We start from the raw sequence: 14,044 nt of genomic DNA, 5'->3' as shown, positions 1-14,044 counted from the left end.
AAAAGTTGTAAGCAAGTTGCGAAGGGAGATAATGTAATCTAATTTGATTACCCACTTAATTTCTATATTAATAGTATGGAAATTAATCAGTGTTGTTTATAAACAAATATAATACTGTATGATAAAGACAATGAATTATTCTAGTTTTATTTCTTTTCTTTTTTTATCAGAAGAAATTGTCAGACATTTATATAAATTTCTTTCTTTTATTTATTACATATTATTATTATAATGGAAAAAATAAATAAATAATAAATAGATAAATTTGATCAGAAGAATATTAAGATGATTATCAAATCACCTTAATTAAGATTTTTTAAATTATCCTATAAAACGTGCAATTACAACAGCAAAGGATGATAACTCTAATGCAGTGGTCCAGTCGGATTTTTTACGTTTATTCTCTTCTTCCAGCAATTTTATTTGATTATTTAAGTCAAATAGTTGCTGCAAATATGCCCTTTGTTCTTTTCTCATTGACTCTTCTCGTTCTTGATGTGTTATTTCACCAAATTGTTCGCGAATAGAAGAAATTGCTGCTTTTACTTTTAAATGTGAATTCGATAGAACTTTTTGTAATCCTTTAGACAATATTTTGCTCTCCTTAAGATTTAGCAATTTATCAATGAATTCAATTAATTTTACAGTTTCTAATAAATAATTCTTATTATAATGATTTTTTTAATGCCAACATTAGTCATTGCAAGAGTTTCTATTTGTGTAAAGAAATCATATGCAAAAAATGAAACATTAAATAATAAATTTTCTATTTTACTTAAATCTTCATGTACTAATTTCAGTTCATTTTTCACATTATTATATTTTAAATTCTCTGCATCCATCACCTTTTTATCAATCAGAATATCTATGCCATTATGTAATTCTTCAAATCCTGATTTTGAATACAATTTTTCGCGAATGCCAAATAGACAAAGTGTTGAAGTTTCAGAAATACTTGGACGTAATTGTTGGAAATTATTTTTAGGTATGCTTAAAGAATTGTTGAACGATTGAAAAATATTAACATCGACTGTATGGGTAATATTACCTACAATTTCTGGTCTTTTAAAGAAACCGATTTGTTGATTATGTTTTATTAAGTGCTGTACAAATTCTTTGGAAATATAAGACAATTCCATGTCAGTACTTGATAAAAATTGATTTGTTAATATTACTGTTATACTTGAGAAGAAGTCTCTCATTTTCTCTCCTAATAGATTTTCAACAGCTTTTAAAACTGATATAAAGGGTTTGATATTATCGTGAAGAATGTCATTGATGTCAATAGCTAGAATAATTTTTAGAGATTTAACATTTTGCACCAATTGATAGAGATAAAAGGCATTAGTGATATCTTGTACTGTTCCTCTATTGTCATCAAAACCAGGAGCATCCCAAATAATAATATTTGAATGTACGTTTGACACCCATTTTGTAGGGATTGTTGTTTTTGACGCTGCTCCTCGACCTATTTCAGGGCCTACGGATTGATTGTCTACTTTTTCTATTGAAATAGGAGTGAATCTGGAATGTCTTACAGATTTTAATTTGTTGTCAATTAAGTAATTAATTAGTGTACTTTTCCCAGCTCTTGTGGCACCAATGCAAATTGATACATCTTCATTTTTAACTTCGTTTCTCATATAAATCGCAGATTCATGGAAGAGCTTTTTGTAGTTGTAGGTCATTTTCATTAAATGTGATTTGACGTCAGTTCACTATGATAATTCCAATAAATATTACTATTATTTTCTTCATGACACTATTCACTGAATTTTGCTTCTATATTTTCTGAAAAAATGAAAATCGACTGAAATTTATTTTATTAGCTGCAAAGTGTTATGTATTATAATTAAATGTAAAACAAATTATAGTAAATTAATAAAACTACCATTTCCACTTTTCTCGAACGAAATCAGAATCTACGAACTTTATTTTAAATAAAATAATAAAATATAATTATAGAGTTAGTGTTTAAACCAAACGGTAACGCGATTGCAAATGAAAGGTTAAGTAAGAGAAGGGTCTATATATAAAGTAAAAAAGCAGGGTTGTGTAGTAACATACAATTTAACACAAACGCCGCCTTGCCTTCATTAACGGAACTAAAAACATTCAAAGAACAAGTCATTCCCTCTTGAACTTCGAGTTTCCAATCATATTACTTGTAAACAATTATATGATTTAAATACTTGATTTTGACATTAGGAGAGTAATATACGACAATTTTCAATCTATTAATTATAGATAAATACCATAAATATTCATCACTTCAAGGTATGTAAAAACTTTATAATTTCCAACTAAATAATACACAACAAATATGAATTCAATTTTATAAACTATATCTCCCTTTCTCTCCACTTTCTTTCTTTCATTTCAAAATTTTGAGGTTATGTCTCAAGGGTATTCAAGAAAAATTACACTTTAATCATAAATAAATCCTCTTAAAACAAAAATTTCATCAAATCAAGTTTTTCCAAACATAAATATTCCACATTGGGATTTTTAATAAAAAATAGAAGGTTTAATTCAAAAGAAAAATAATATTAAATGTATTAAATGAAAAATTTTAAAATTACATTTACAAAAGAATTTTAAAGCAGCGCCTCTGGCGGTATTTTTGAAAAATGTTTACCTTTCACAAATTGTCAGAATATTGTCAAATCGGAATATATTAGAAAAAATTAAAAAACAACCGAAAGAAAGAAAGAAACAGGAATAGTTTAAAACACTGCATTCAGGTTTTGTATAAAATGCGACGTTAGAAAAGAAAAGTATAGCTACGTGTGAATATTTTTTTTTTTTAAAAACATGACTCACTAAAAATTGAGTTCCTTCAATTGTGCTGATTGTACATTTTTTGTTTGTGTGTGCGTTTTGAATAAAAACCTCAGAACGATGATTTGTTACATCAAAGTGTATCTCATCATCATTCAGAGTGCAACTTAACCTTATTAATAAAGGATTATTATAAATATTTATCAAAAAAATAATAAGGAACATTTATGAACAATGAATACATTAATACGTGAACTTTCAGGACTATCAAATTTTCAAAATTATGCCGCATTTATGGATGCTTTTTCTTCAAATAATGCAATGAAGAATATTACGGATATTATGGAAATGAATATTAATTTGAATAATGACGAGAGACCGTTTAAGAGGAAGAATCCTTACAATAAATTATTGTCATACGCCGAGGATATTGATGACGAGGCACAAAAAATATTTACAATTATCAAGGCCAATCTTGCCAGGAGTGTTATGCTAAGGGAAATATATCCAGGATGTCTCGAAGCAACAAACAGTTTATATGTGTAATTATAAATTTTACTATTTTTAAAAAATATTCATATACTAATATTTTACTTAGCGAATATAATTTTTTTTCTGATTAAATTCAATTTATTTCAAGAAAAAGAAAAAAATTTTATTTCTAGGTGTATAAATATTTCAGTAGATTCTTGTCTTTTAATAAAATAAAAACTGAATATCTTGCCAAAAAAATTAACTCTTTTTTACGTCGAAAATTTTAAAGAAATATCTGTATTTCTCTAAAATTGCAATTTCCGACGTAAAAAAGAGTTAATTCTTTTGGCAAGATATTCAGTTTTATTTTTGTATTCGACTCTCTTGTTTTTTTTCAGAGTATTTTCTTTTATAATTTTTTCATAAAATAATTTATTTCAATTTTAATTTCGAGTCGATTGTATTTTTCAGGTTTTCGACAAGTCATGGAAAATCTGGAAATCATGGAATTGTCATGAAGTTTCCATTTTCCAGTATTTCCAAATCCAAATTGAATTTTTAGAATATTTGATTTCATATTTAAGAGAATTCGTGATTTATCGAAAGTTACATTATTTAGAAAATCGTTTAGAAAATTATCAATGTCATCAATATACTAAAATACTTTCCTTCCAAGAGGAAGTAAAATATATACAAAAATTCAAACTACATAAAAAAAAAACTAAAAGCAGACTCAAAAAGCAAAATTGTGCAATAAGGACAATAATTGTCGTTAAACAATTAAAATCGTTTTTATTTTTTAACTCATTTGAAATTTTTGACTCCAGATTTATTTTTATATAATAATTATTCAAAATTAATTATTCATTAAAAAGTATGAAATTATATTACGAACGAATTAATATTTTCTAGTTAATAATTTATTTTTTGTTATTATTTGCTTATAATTTATATCATTTTTTATTTACATTTTATAATTATCTTAATTTTTTTTTCTCCGTTTTATTTCATTAATAATCGTTTCGAGAAAAAGTTATTAAAATATTGTAGAATCGAAAAGAATTTAATTTTTAAATAGATTTTTATTAAAATTCTTTAAAATAATTGAATTGATTTGAAGAACTTTATTTTCAATTTTCTTGAAAATAATGGAGTTTTTTTAAATAATTTTTACTAAAAATTTTGAAAGTCATTGAATTTTATGAAGAATTTCTTTTAAGTTTTGAAAATAATCGTCTTTATTATTAATTGTAATTAATAATTTTCCTATTAAATTAAATTAAAATTATTCATAGAAAATTAAATTCTTTTAAACAATTTTATTAGAGTTTTTGTAAATAATTACATTTTTTTATAAGAATTTCATTAAATTTCGTAAAAATAATGTAATTTTTGAAAATAATTTTAATTGAAAATTTTGAAAATAATTGAAAATAATTGTATTCATTCGAGAAATTTTATTTAAATTGTATTGAAAATAATTGAATTTACTCCGAAACATTTTATTATTTATGAAAATAATTTAATTGCTTTGAAGAATTTTATTAAAATTTTTAAATAATAAAGTTTAAATTAAAATTTTCTTTCAATTGAATTTAGGAGCAAATTTTCAAAAGCTGATAAATCTATTTTTAAAAAAATTGAGATAAACGCAAATTTAATATTTTACAATCCTTATAAATTGACCTCTGACTATTGAATTTAAGAAACAAAATTTATTAAATTTTCAGATATATAAACATGTATGGAAAGGACTTCAGTAAAGAGGATCATATTTTGTTGATAAAATTATACTACGAATTGGCAATAATTCCCGATTTGGAACCAAATGCTCTTCTATCGTTTTTTCGAGCTTTAGAATTATTATTAAAGTAAGTTTTTAATTTTTTCGTCTATTGGAGGGTAAATTTCTATTTAAAAATTCTCATTTTTCTTTTTCTTTTAGAAAAATTGAATTAATACCTCAAGATGATTTGGAACTTGATTGGCGACCTCTTTACGAGCAATGGGAGAGAACTGTGGAAAATAAAATCTCACGATACGGAATGTATCGTCAAAGTGTCAAAATGATGGTAGTGATGGAAAAAGCGATTCGTGTGTTGAAAAACTATTTTCCGGTAAGAGAACACTTTAATTTTTAAAACAATTTATAAGTTTAAGAAAACAAATAAGACAATTCTTAATAATAATAATAATAATAATAATAATAATAATAATAATAATAATAATAATAATAATAATAATAATAATAATAATAATAATAATAATAATAATAATAATAATAATAATAATAATAATAATAATAATAATAATAAAAGTTTAAGAAAACAAATATGACAATTTTTAATAATATTAATAATAATAATAATAATAATAATAATAATAATAATAATAATAGTAATAGTAATAATTTTTGTATTTTCTAAAAATTAATTCTCATTTTATTCCAGTTGAATGCAACGAAAGAAATTCTCGATGAATTAAGACCAAAATTATATGTATTCGACAGTAAAATAATAAATACAACATTAAAGAAAGCAATGGTATTTTTACCAGAATTATTACCGCGTAATTCAATTGATCTTGGACATGAATTATGGTTTACTGAATTTATGAATTTTTGGGAAAATTTTCACGACGCAAATACATGGGAAATTGATATGATGGAATTAATATCGAGAATTGGTGCAAAAAATATTGGCTATATCGATTGGGAACCATATTTACCATTAATGTTCAATCGAATATTGGAAAGTTTCAATTTACCCGTTTATTATAAAAAGTATGGTCACAGTTATAAATATAAATTGGGTACAATAAGTATGGCTCGTTGGATTGTTTCGACACTTGTAAATATATTTCGATTCTTTTTTTCGAAAAATTAGAAAATAGAATTCAGAGAATGAAAAAAAAATAATTGTATTTCTTCCTTTCAGGGAAATGGTTCCAAGGCACAAGGCTATCTTGACAAATTTCTAAAGACAGTGGAAACATATCTTCATCCAACTAATAATGGATCTTGGGCTTTGAATTTAATGAAATTGGTTAAGGACATAAGTCAGTGTTTCATCGCTCGATTACATCAGTAAATAATTGTTTTCTTTCAAAAAAGAATTTTCAAAAAATGATTTTTTAAAAAATTTTATTAATATAAATAAAATAATTATAAAATTAAATAATATTTTAAAAAATTAATAGTTGAAATTATTTTTTTATATAATTCATAAATAATAAAATTTTGATTTGTTTTCATTAGGGAGCGATTTAGGAAAAAATCGTGGATTCCAGAAACGCCGGAATCACATAAATTGACGGATGGTGAAATTGACGATTTTGTAAAAAGTATTCTGCCCTTGGCGTTAAATTCAATGTTCAGTAAATGCATATTCGTTGGTGTGAGTGCTTGTTTTACATTGAAAAATTTAGCGACTATTCGTCCAAATTCGGTGATTCCAATTCTCCTGACGAAATTCGACGAGACTTACGATTCACTCACTGAACCCAATCGATTTACGAGTTTGATTTTTGGACTAAACGCAGTGTCACGACAAATGTGCCAAGGCTCGAGGAATGTCAATGCAGGTAAATTGAAAATTATATTTAAATAAATTTTTTTTAATTTAAATTATATTTAAATCAAATTCTTTAAAACGATTCAATTATTTGCAAAAAATATTCAAAATTCAATTATTTTCAAAAAATATTCGAAATTCAATTATTTTCAATATCCACAGTATTTTTATAAAATTTCGCAAACGAATTCAATTACTTAAAAAAAAATTGATAAAATTCATCCAAAATTCAATTATTTTCATAAATAATAAAATTTCCACTTGAATTCAATTAATTTAGAATAGCATTTTCAAAAAAATGTCGAAAAAATAAATTATTTAACAAAATTTTTATACAATTCTTCACAATAATTCAATTACTTTCACTAATAATAACATTATTCATGGAAATTCAATTTTTTAAAAAAATTTTAAGAAAAAATTCAATTATTTTCATAAATAATAAAACTCATTGAGGAATTTCAATTATTTTTAATACTATTTTAAAATAAATTAATCAAAAAATTCAATTATTTTCACAAATAAAGTTTTCTACCAGAATTCAATTATTTAAAACAAAATTTTCATAATATTCATTATATTTCTAAAAAATTAATTATTTAAAATAATGTTTATAAAATTGTTATGAAGAATTCAATTATTTTCAAAAATAACAAATTTTTTCACAGAAATTCAATTCTTTTTAAAAAATTTAATAAAGTTTCTCGCAATAATTCAATTATTTACATAAATAATAAGATTCATCGCATGATTTCAATTATTTTTAATACAATTTTACATGAATTGCTCGAAAGATGTAATTATTCTTAAAAATTTCGAAAGAAATCAATTACATAAATAATTCTTCGAAAGAATTCAATTATGTCGATAAATAACAAAATTATTCCCGAAATTAAATTATTTTTTTTACACATTTTAATAAAATTCTTTGGAAAATTCAATTATTTTCATGAATAACAATATTCATTACAAGAATTTAATTATTTTTAAAAGCAATAAATTTCACCTCGAAAACTCAATTATTTTAAAAAGTTCTAAAAAAATCGTTTGCAAGAATTCAACTATTTTCATAAAAAATAAAATTATTTAAAAAAAAAAAAATTCTTATCAAAAATTCAATTATCTATTCAATATTATACAATTTAATTATCTAAAAACTGAATTTTAACAAAAATTCAATTATTTTCAAAAATTTTAACAAAATTCTTTGAAATATTTCAATTATCTTTATAAATACCAAAATTGTTTGCTAAAATTCAATTATTTTTAGAAATTTTTAATGAAATTCTTTACAAAAATTCAATTTTTATTTTGAAAAATTAAAAAAAAAATTCTTGTCAAAATTTCAATTATCTTTATAACTAATAAAATTCTTTTTCGAAATTCAAATATTTTCCGAAATTTCAATGAAATTCTTTGCAAAATTAAATTATTTTCAAATGTAATAAAATTCTTGTCAGGAATTCAATTATTTTTTGAAGATTTTAATAAAATTCTTTACAAAATTTTTATTATCTTTATAAATAATAAAATTCTTTTTCCAAAATTCAATTATTTTCAAAAATTTTAACAAAACCTTTTAAAATATTTCAATTATCTTTATAAATAGCAAAATTCAATTATTGCCAAAAATTTTAATAAAATTCTTTGTAAAATTGAATTATTTTAAAAAACTTTTCGCATTTCAATGATTTTCAATATCTACTATTTTCTTAAAAATTTCCAAACAGAATTCAATTATTTAAAAAATTTTTTTTTTTGAAATCTTCGTAAGAATTCAATTTTTTTTATGAATAATAAAAATTTCTCAGAAATTTAATTCTTTAAATTAGAATTTTCATAAAATTAGTCGAAAGAAATGAATTATTTAAAATTTTTTATAAAATTCTCCGTGAGAATTAAATTATTTTTATAAATATTTAAATTCTTTCATGAATAATAAAAAATCGTTATAGGAAAATAAAAATAATATAAAATGGAATTTTTGTCAGTTTTTTGCGAAGTTTCTAAAAACGAGTTTTTTTGGTCGTCAAGTTTAATTTTTCCATAGCTACATTTTTACTACTTTTTTTTTAGTTTGAAAGATACTTTTTGCTATTTTTTTTTAAATTATTTATCGAGTGCGAAGTTTGTAAACGATAAATAATTAATTTATATTTTTAGATTACGCATACGCCGAGGGACCATTACAAATACTGCCACTATTATCGGTCGTATTGCCAGGAATTGATCGCAATGATACTTTCAAATGTTTAAAAGTGATGGATTTCATTGGTAAAATTGCGACTCATTGTCCATTTAAAGACTCGTCGAATACACAGGCAAAACTTAGTGATGAGGATCGACTTATTGCCGAAGTCACATCGAAATTTGAGGATTTTATATTACAACTACTTGACAGTATTTTCACTCTAGTGGAATCGGGTTCCGTCGATTTTGTCAGACAGGTAAAAAACTAAAATTTTAAATTTCAAATTTCAAATTTCAAATTTCAAATTTACTACCGCAAATTCAATTTCTAAGTTTTTAATTTCGCGCTTCTGTACTTTACCGGCAGTTCATAGATAAAAAAAACAAAATTTTTTTCCAGGAGAATGACACAGCAGTAATAAACGAAGAATTAGCGATTGAATCGTCAATATGTGATCTTTTATTTTCAATATTCTGTCAATCGAGTGACACACTCTTTGAATTGGCAGTTCATAAGGTTCGTGATTTTGTGATAAATAAAACGCACGATTCAAAAAGTGGAGGACGCCTCGTATTTCATTTATGTCGAATGTTTGTAAAAGCAAATTCACAAATTGCCTTACCAATATTATTACCGACATTTCTCGAGACAATTCTCAATTTAATTGATGAAATTGACGATATCACAGAGGAATATCTCGATAATCGTCTATTAACAATGTTAATGGTATTGGGTGGAATTGTCAATACATCAGGTAATTATTTATTGCCTTACATTGATAATTTAACACGAATACTGGATAAATGTCTCTTGATGAAATCACGTGATGGATTAAAATTCACATGGTCAATTATGAGAAATATATTTAATTCATTGACAAATTTAACGATGAATCGTGTATTGAGAATTGATCGTGATTACACGAGTGATGAATGCGCTGAAATTTTGGATTGGGGTCAACCGATATCAATGAAAAATATGCGTGCCGAATGGTATGTTCCTAGTGAGAAGGAAATTCAAGTTGCTCAACAATTATTCAATAAATATATAATGCCTGAAATTATGGTCATTGAGGAATTTATCGAGAATCCAAAATCAGTTGAAAGGTATTTTATTCGATTATTTTTATTTACCTCATCATTCAGGGCTCGAATCAGTGAAAGTATTTTAAAAATAAATATAATATACTGACTTTACGGACCAAAAAAATGAAAAATTGCTGATCATTTACGGACCAATTACAAACTGACAAAAATGTAACCAGTTCGAGTCAAATAAGAGAACATTTTAAAAAATAAATAAAAATAAAATAAAAATAATAAGTAAAAATTTTCAATTTTTTTCAATTTTTTAATTTTAATAAAATTTTTTTTTTTATAAATACTATAAATTAAATATTTTATAATTCTATAAAACATGAAGATATGGATAACTCCGAGTCTTCGACTCGGATTCATCGATTTCTTTATGTTTTATAATAAAATTACGGAGTTATAAAATCATTTACAATTCAATTCTTATTTACAAGAATTTTTAACTAAAATTCTTCTTTAAATCGATTATTTTTAATAATTTTCTAAAAAGTTCCTTGACAATTTTCAAATTCATTTCTTTACCATATTGAATTTTACGAAATTTCAATTATTCGTAAATTCTTCAATTAAATAAATATTAGAAAATAAAAATTTAAAATAATATTAAAAAAATTCAATTATACTTTTTCAAAGAAATTAATTTTAAAATACAATTATTTTTAAAAATTCACGCTACATTGCTTTTAATATTCAATTATTATCTAAAATTTTACCTGAAATTCATTTTTATTAAATGAAAATCAATTTTTATTAGAAAATTCTACGAGAATTCAATTATTTAAATACAAATAAAATGCAAATAAATAATTGAATGTCTCTTAAAATTCAATTCCCATAGAGAATCGTTATCAACTCAAATTTTCAAATAATTGGATTCTATCAACGAATTTTAATAAAATTTTAAAGAATAATTACATTTTTTTGAGAAATTCGATTAAAATTGTATTAAAAATACGTAAAATAATTGAAATTCTGCGATTAGTTTTATTTTTTTGTGAAAATAATTGAATCGCTAAGAATTTTATAATTTTTTGGAAGAATTTTTTTTCGTGTTTTTTAATAAAGATCATTCTATAAATCTATTATTTATAATAATTATTGAAAAAGTTGTTTAAGAATTTTCAAATTTATTTGTTTATGATTCAATTTTACGTAAAATTTCAATTATTCGTAAATTCTTCAATTAAATAAATAGCAAAAAATAAAAACTAAATAATTTTAAAAAAGCTAAAATTCTTCGCAGAAATTCAATTCTTTTCAAAAATTGAAAAAAAATTCTTGTCGAAATTTCAATTATCTTTATAACTGATAAAATTCTTTTTCAAAATTCAAATATTTTCTGAAATTTTAAAAAAATTCTTTGCAAAATTCAATTATTTTCAAATGTATTAAAATTCTTGTCAGGAATTCAATTATTTTGCAGGAATTTAAATAAAATTCTTTGAAATAATTCAAATATTTTTAAAAATTGAAAAAAATTCTTGTCAAAATTTCAATTATCTTCATAACTATAATAAAATTCTTTTTCAAAATTCAAATATTTTCCGAAATTCCAATAAAATTCTTTGCAAAATTCAATTATTTTCAAATGTAATAAAATTCTTGTCAGGAATTCAAATATTTTCCAAAATTATAATAAAATTCTTTGCAAAATTTAATTATTTTCAATAAAAAAAAAATTCTTCTCAAAAATTCAATTATTTTCATAAATTTTAATAAAATTCTTTTCAAAAATTGAAAAAAATTCTTCTCAAAATTTCAATTATCTTTATAATTAATAAAATTCTTTTTCGAAATTTAAATATTTTCCGAAATTTGAATAAAATTCTTTGCAAAATTCAATTATTTTCAAAAATTTCAACAAAATGTTTTTAAATATTTCAATTATCTTTATAAATAGCAAAATTCAATTATTTTCAAAAATTTTAATAAAAAATTCTTTGCAAAAATTCAATTATTTTCAAAAATTTCTCTCAATTTAATGATTTTCAATATCTACTATTTTAATAAAATGTTCCAAAAGAATTCAATATTATTCAATAAATTATTTATTTTTCTATTTAAATAATTGAATTCTCGTAAAATTTTTTAATAAAAATTGATTAAAAATTGAATTTTCGTTAAAATTTTAGATAATAATTGAATATTAAAAGTATTATTGCTTGAATTTTTGAGAAATAATTGAATTTTGAAAAGGTTTCAAATTAAAATCTTTGAAAATCTGAATTTTTCAAACTTCCAACTAACAATTTTGTAGAATTAAATTTTTTTGTAAAAGTTTAATTGAATTTCTTTTCAAGTTTTTTGACGTTTTTATTTTCGTTTATATATTTAAATTGTAATTAATTATTTTAATTAATTAAGTTTTCAAAAATTTCAAATTTAAATTTTTTTGAAATTCAACAACTTATATATAATTTTACTTTCGAAGAAATTTGTAAATAATCAGAATTCTTTATAGGGTCATGGAAAAAATCAAAATTTTTTCTGCAAATCAGGGAAAAGTCAGGAAAATATCAAATTAAATTTTCTAGCAACCCTGAAATTGTTTCCCAAAAAAAAAAAAATATAAATTAACTTCAGAATTCTTTATGGAATTTCTCTTACTTTTATAATTGAAAAAAATCTAGTTTGATAAAATATTCTTCAATTATTCTTTTCTTTGTATGAACAAGTTTCATTTCAAGAACATTTGTTCTTTCCTTTGTATGAAAAAGTTTGATTTAGAGTTTTTGAGGTAAAATGTTCTTTTATTGTACTCGGATAGATTCGTTTGTAAAATCCGTATTCATACTTTGAGTTTATGTCAGAGAATTGATAAAATATTCTAGATAGCCAGATAGGAAACTAAAAACAAAAAAAAGTTAATAATACAAAAAATGTTTTTATTATTTTTCAGACAGATTTTACACAATAAATTACAATCGATTCACGAAATAATAAAAGGCTGTGAAATATTGCTGCCCGTTTGGAATGAAGCGCCATTAGTTTTGATGAAATCAGTGAATGAATTGTCTAATTACAATTCGAAAATTGGTGTCAATGGTGAGATAACAATGCCCGATGGTGGTAATGTGAGATTATTTTTTGTCAAGCTTCTCACACGTTTCCAGCAAGTAATTTTAAAATCAGCTGAAGATGATACGAAAACAATCGGCACTCTCGTCTGGGTAAGAAAAGAAAAATTTCGAAATTCGAAGCAACTTTTTTTTATTGGTTTACCTATCTGTGTTCAATCGGTAAAGTAGATTTTTCTTTTTCTTTTAGTTGTGGCAGTGCATTCTCTTGGGTCCAATTCGAGTGTACAGTCAATACTTCAAAAAACTGTCGTCCCTCGAAGTGAAACGTAAACTTTCCAATGAACGATTAACCCGCAAAGATTGGAATATCGACATGGTTTGGGAGAGAACTGTTCTCCAACAGGAATACAGGGTTATTATGCAAAACTCCACTTTCACTGAGACACACAAACATGTTGTTGTTCAATTATTGGAATTATCGACAAGTAGATATGCGAAAATTCGCATTACGGCGCAATCAGTTTTAGCTGATATTACAAACGTTCTGCCATTAAATTCAGGAATTGATAAAATCCTCTTGTCCTATATTCTCGATATTTTGGCGAAGGATACAACGGAATGTCATGACGCTTACAAGGTTTGAAATAAACAGTTTTTTCAATTCAATTATTTTCAAAAAATTTTAATAAAATTCTTGTCAAAATTTCAATTATTTTCAAAAATTTCCCTCAATTCCATGATTTTTAATATCTACTATTTTTTAATAAAATTTTTCCAAAAGAATTCAATTATTTAAAAAAAAAAATTCTACGCAAACCTTAAATTATTTTCATAAAATTATAAAAATTTCAGAGGAATTCAATTATTTACAAATTTTTTCTAAATTTCTTTCACAATAATTCAATTATTTTC

The 14,044-nt window shown here is 22.9% G+C and overlaps 2 protein-coding genes across 8 annotated transcripts in view; one reads left to right on the top strand and one right to left on the bottom strand.

The window, feature by feature from the left end:
• Positions 1–14,044, top strand: part of LOC122508689 (proteasome activator complex subunit 4A-like) — a 186,238-nt gene that overhangs the window by 162,319 nt on the left and 9,875 nt on the right. For 2 of the 6 annotated variants that reach the window (XM_043622177.1, XM_043622182.1), the window contains 10 exons: positions 3,044–3,323; positions 4,986–5,126; positions 5,201–5,372; positions 5,706–6,104; positions 6,192–6,340; positions 6,512–6,837; positions 8,991–9,274; positions 9,418–10,124; positions 13,012–13,282; positions 13,380–13,769. In XM_043622177.1, the coding sequence (XP_043478112.1) occupies positions 3,044–3,323; positions 4,986–5,126; positions 5,201–5,372; positions 5,706–6,104; positions 6,192–6,340; positions 6,512–6,837; positions 8,991–9,274; positions 9,418–10,124; positions 13,012–13,282; positions 13,380–13,769 (3,119 nt within the window). Of the gene's footprint in view, positions 1–2,164; positions 2,278–2,631; positions 2,778–2,857; positions 2,874–3,043; positions 3,324–4,985; positions 5,127–5,200; positions 5,373–5,705; positions 6,105–6,191; positions 6,341–6,511; positions 6,838–8,990; positions 9,275–9,417; positions 10,125–13,011; positions 13,283–13,379; positions 13,770–14,044 lie in introns of those variants that run through there. The other 4 variants (XM_043622179.1, XM_043622178.1, XM_043622180.1 and 1 more) reach the window with 4 other exon arrangements.
• On the bottom strand, positions 171–1,992 carry LOC122508709. 2 transcript variants are annotated; one of them, XM_043622222.1, is made up of 2 exons: positions 1,892–1,992; positions 171–1,791 (listed from the first exon to the last, which is right to left on the bottom strand). In XM_043622222.1, the coding sequence occupies exon 2, from the start codon at positions 1,692–1,694 to the stop codon at positions 651–653; it is 1,044 nt and encodes a 347-aa protein (XP_043478157.1). In that variant the 5' UTR covers positions 1,695–1,791; positions 1,892–1,992; the 3' UTR covers positions 171–650. The 2 variants fall into 2 exon arrangements, with proteins under 2 accessions (XP_043478157.1, XP_043478158.1); XM_043622223.1 differs by having other exon boundaries at positions 171–1,810; positions 1,892–1,985.

The sequence above is a fragment of the Leptopilina heterotoma genome, unplaced genomic scaffold, assembly GCF_015476425.1.
Source record: "Leptopilina heterotoma isolate Lh14 unplaced genomic scaffold, ASM1547642v1 Lhet_55, whole genome shotgun sequence".
Lineage (NCBI taxonomy): Eukaryota > Metazoa > Arthropoda > Insecta > Hymenoptera > Figitidae > Leptopilina > Leptopilina heterotoma.
Note: the sequence above shows the minus strand (reverse complement) of the source record. Positions and strands in the feature narration are given on the sequence as shown.

Bases quoted from the DNA above. Each gene is read 5' to 3' on its own strand.
- LOC122508709 (XM_043622222.1), bottom strand. From the start codon at position 1,694: ATGAAAATGACCTACAACTACAAAAAGCTCTTCCATGAATCTGCGATT.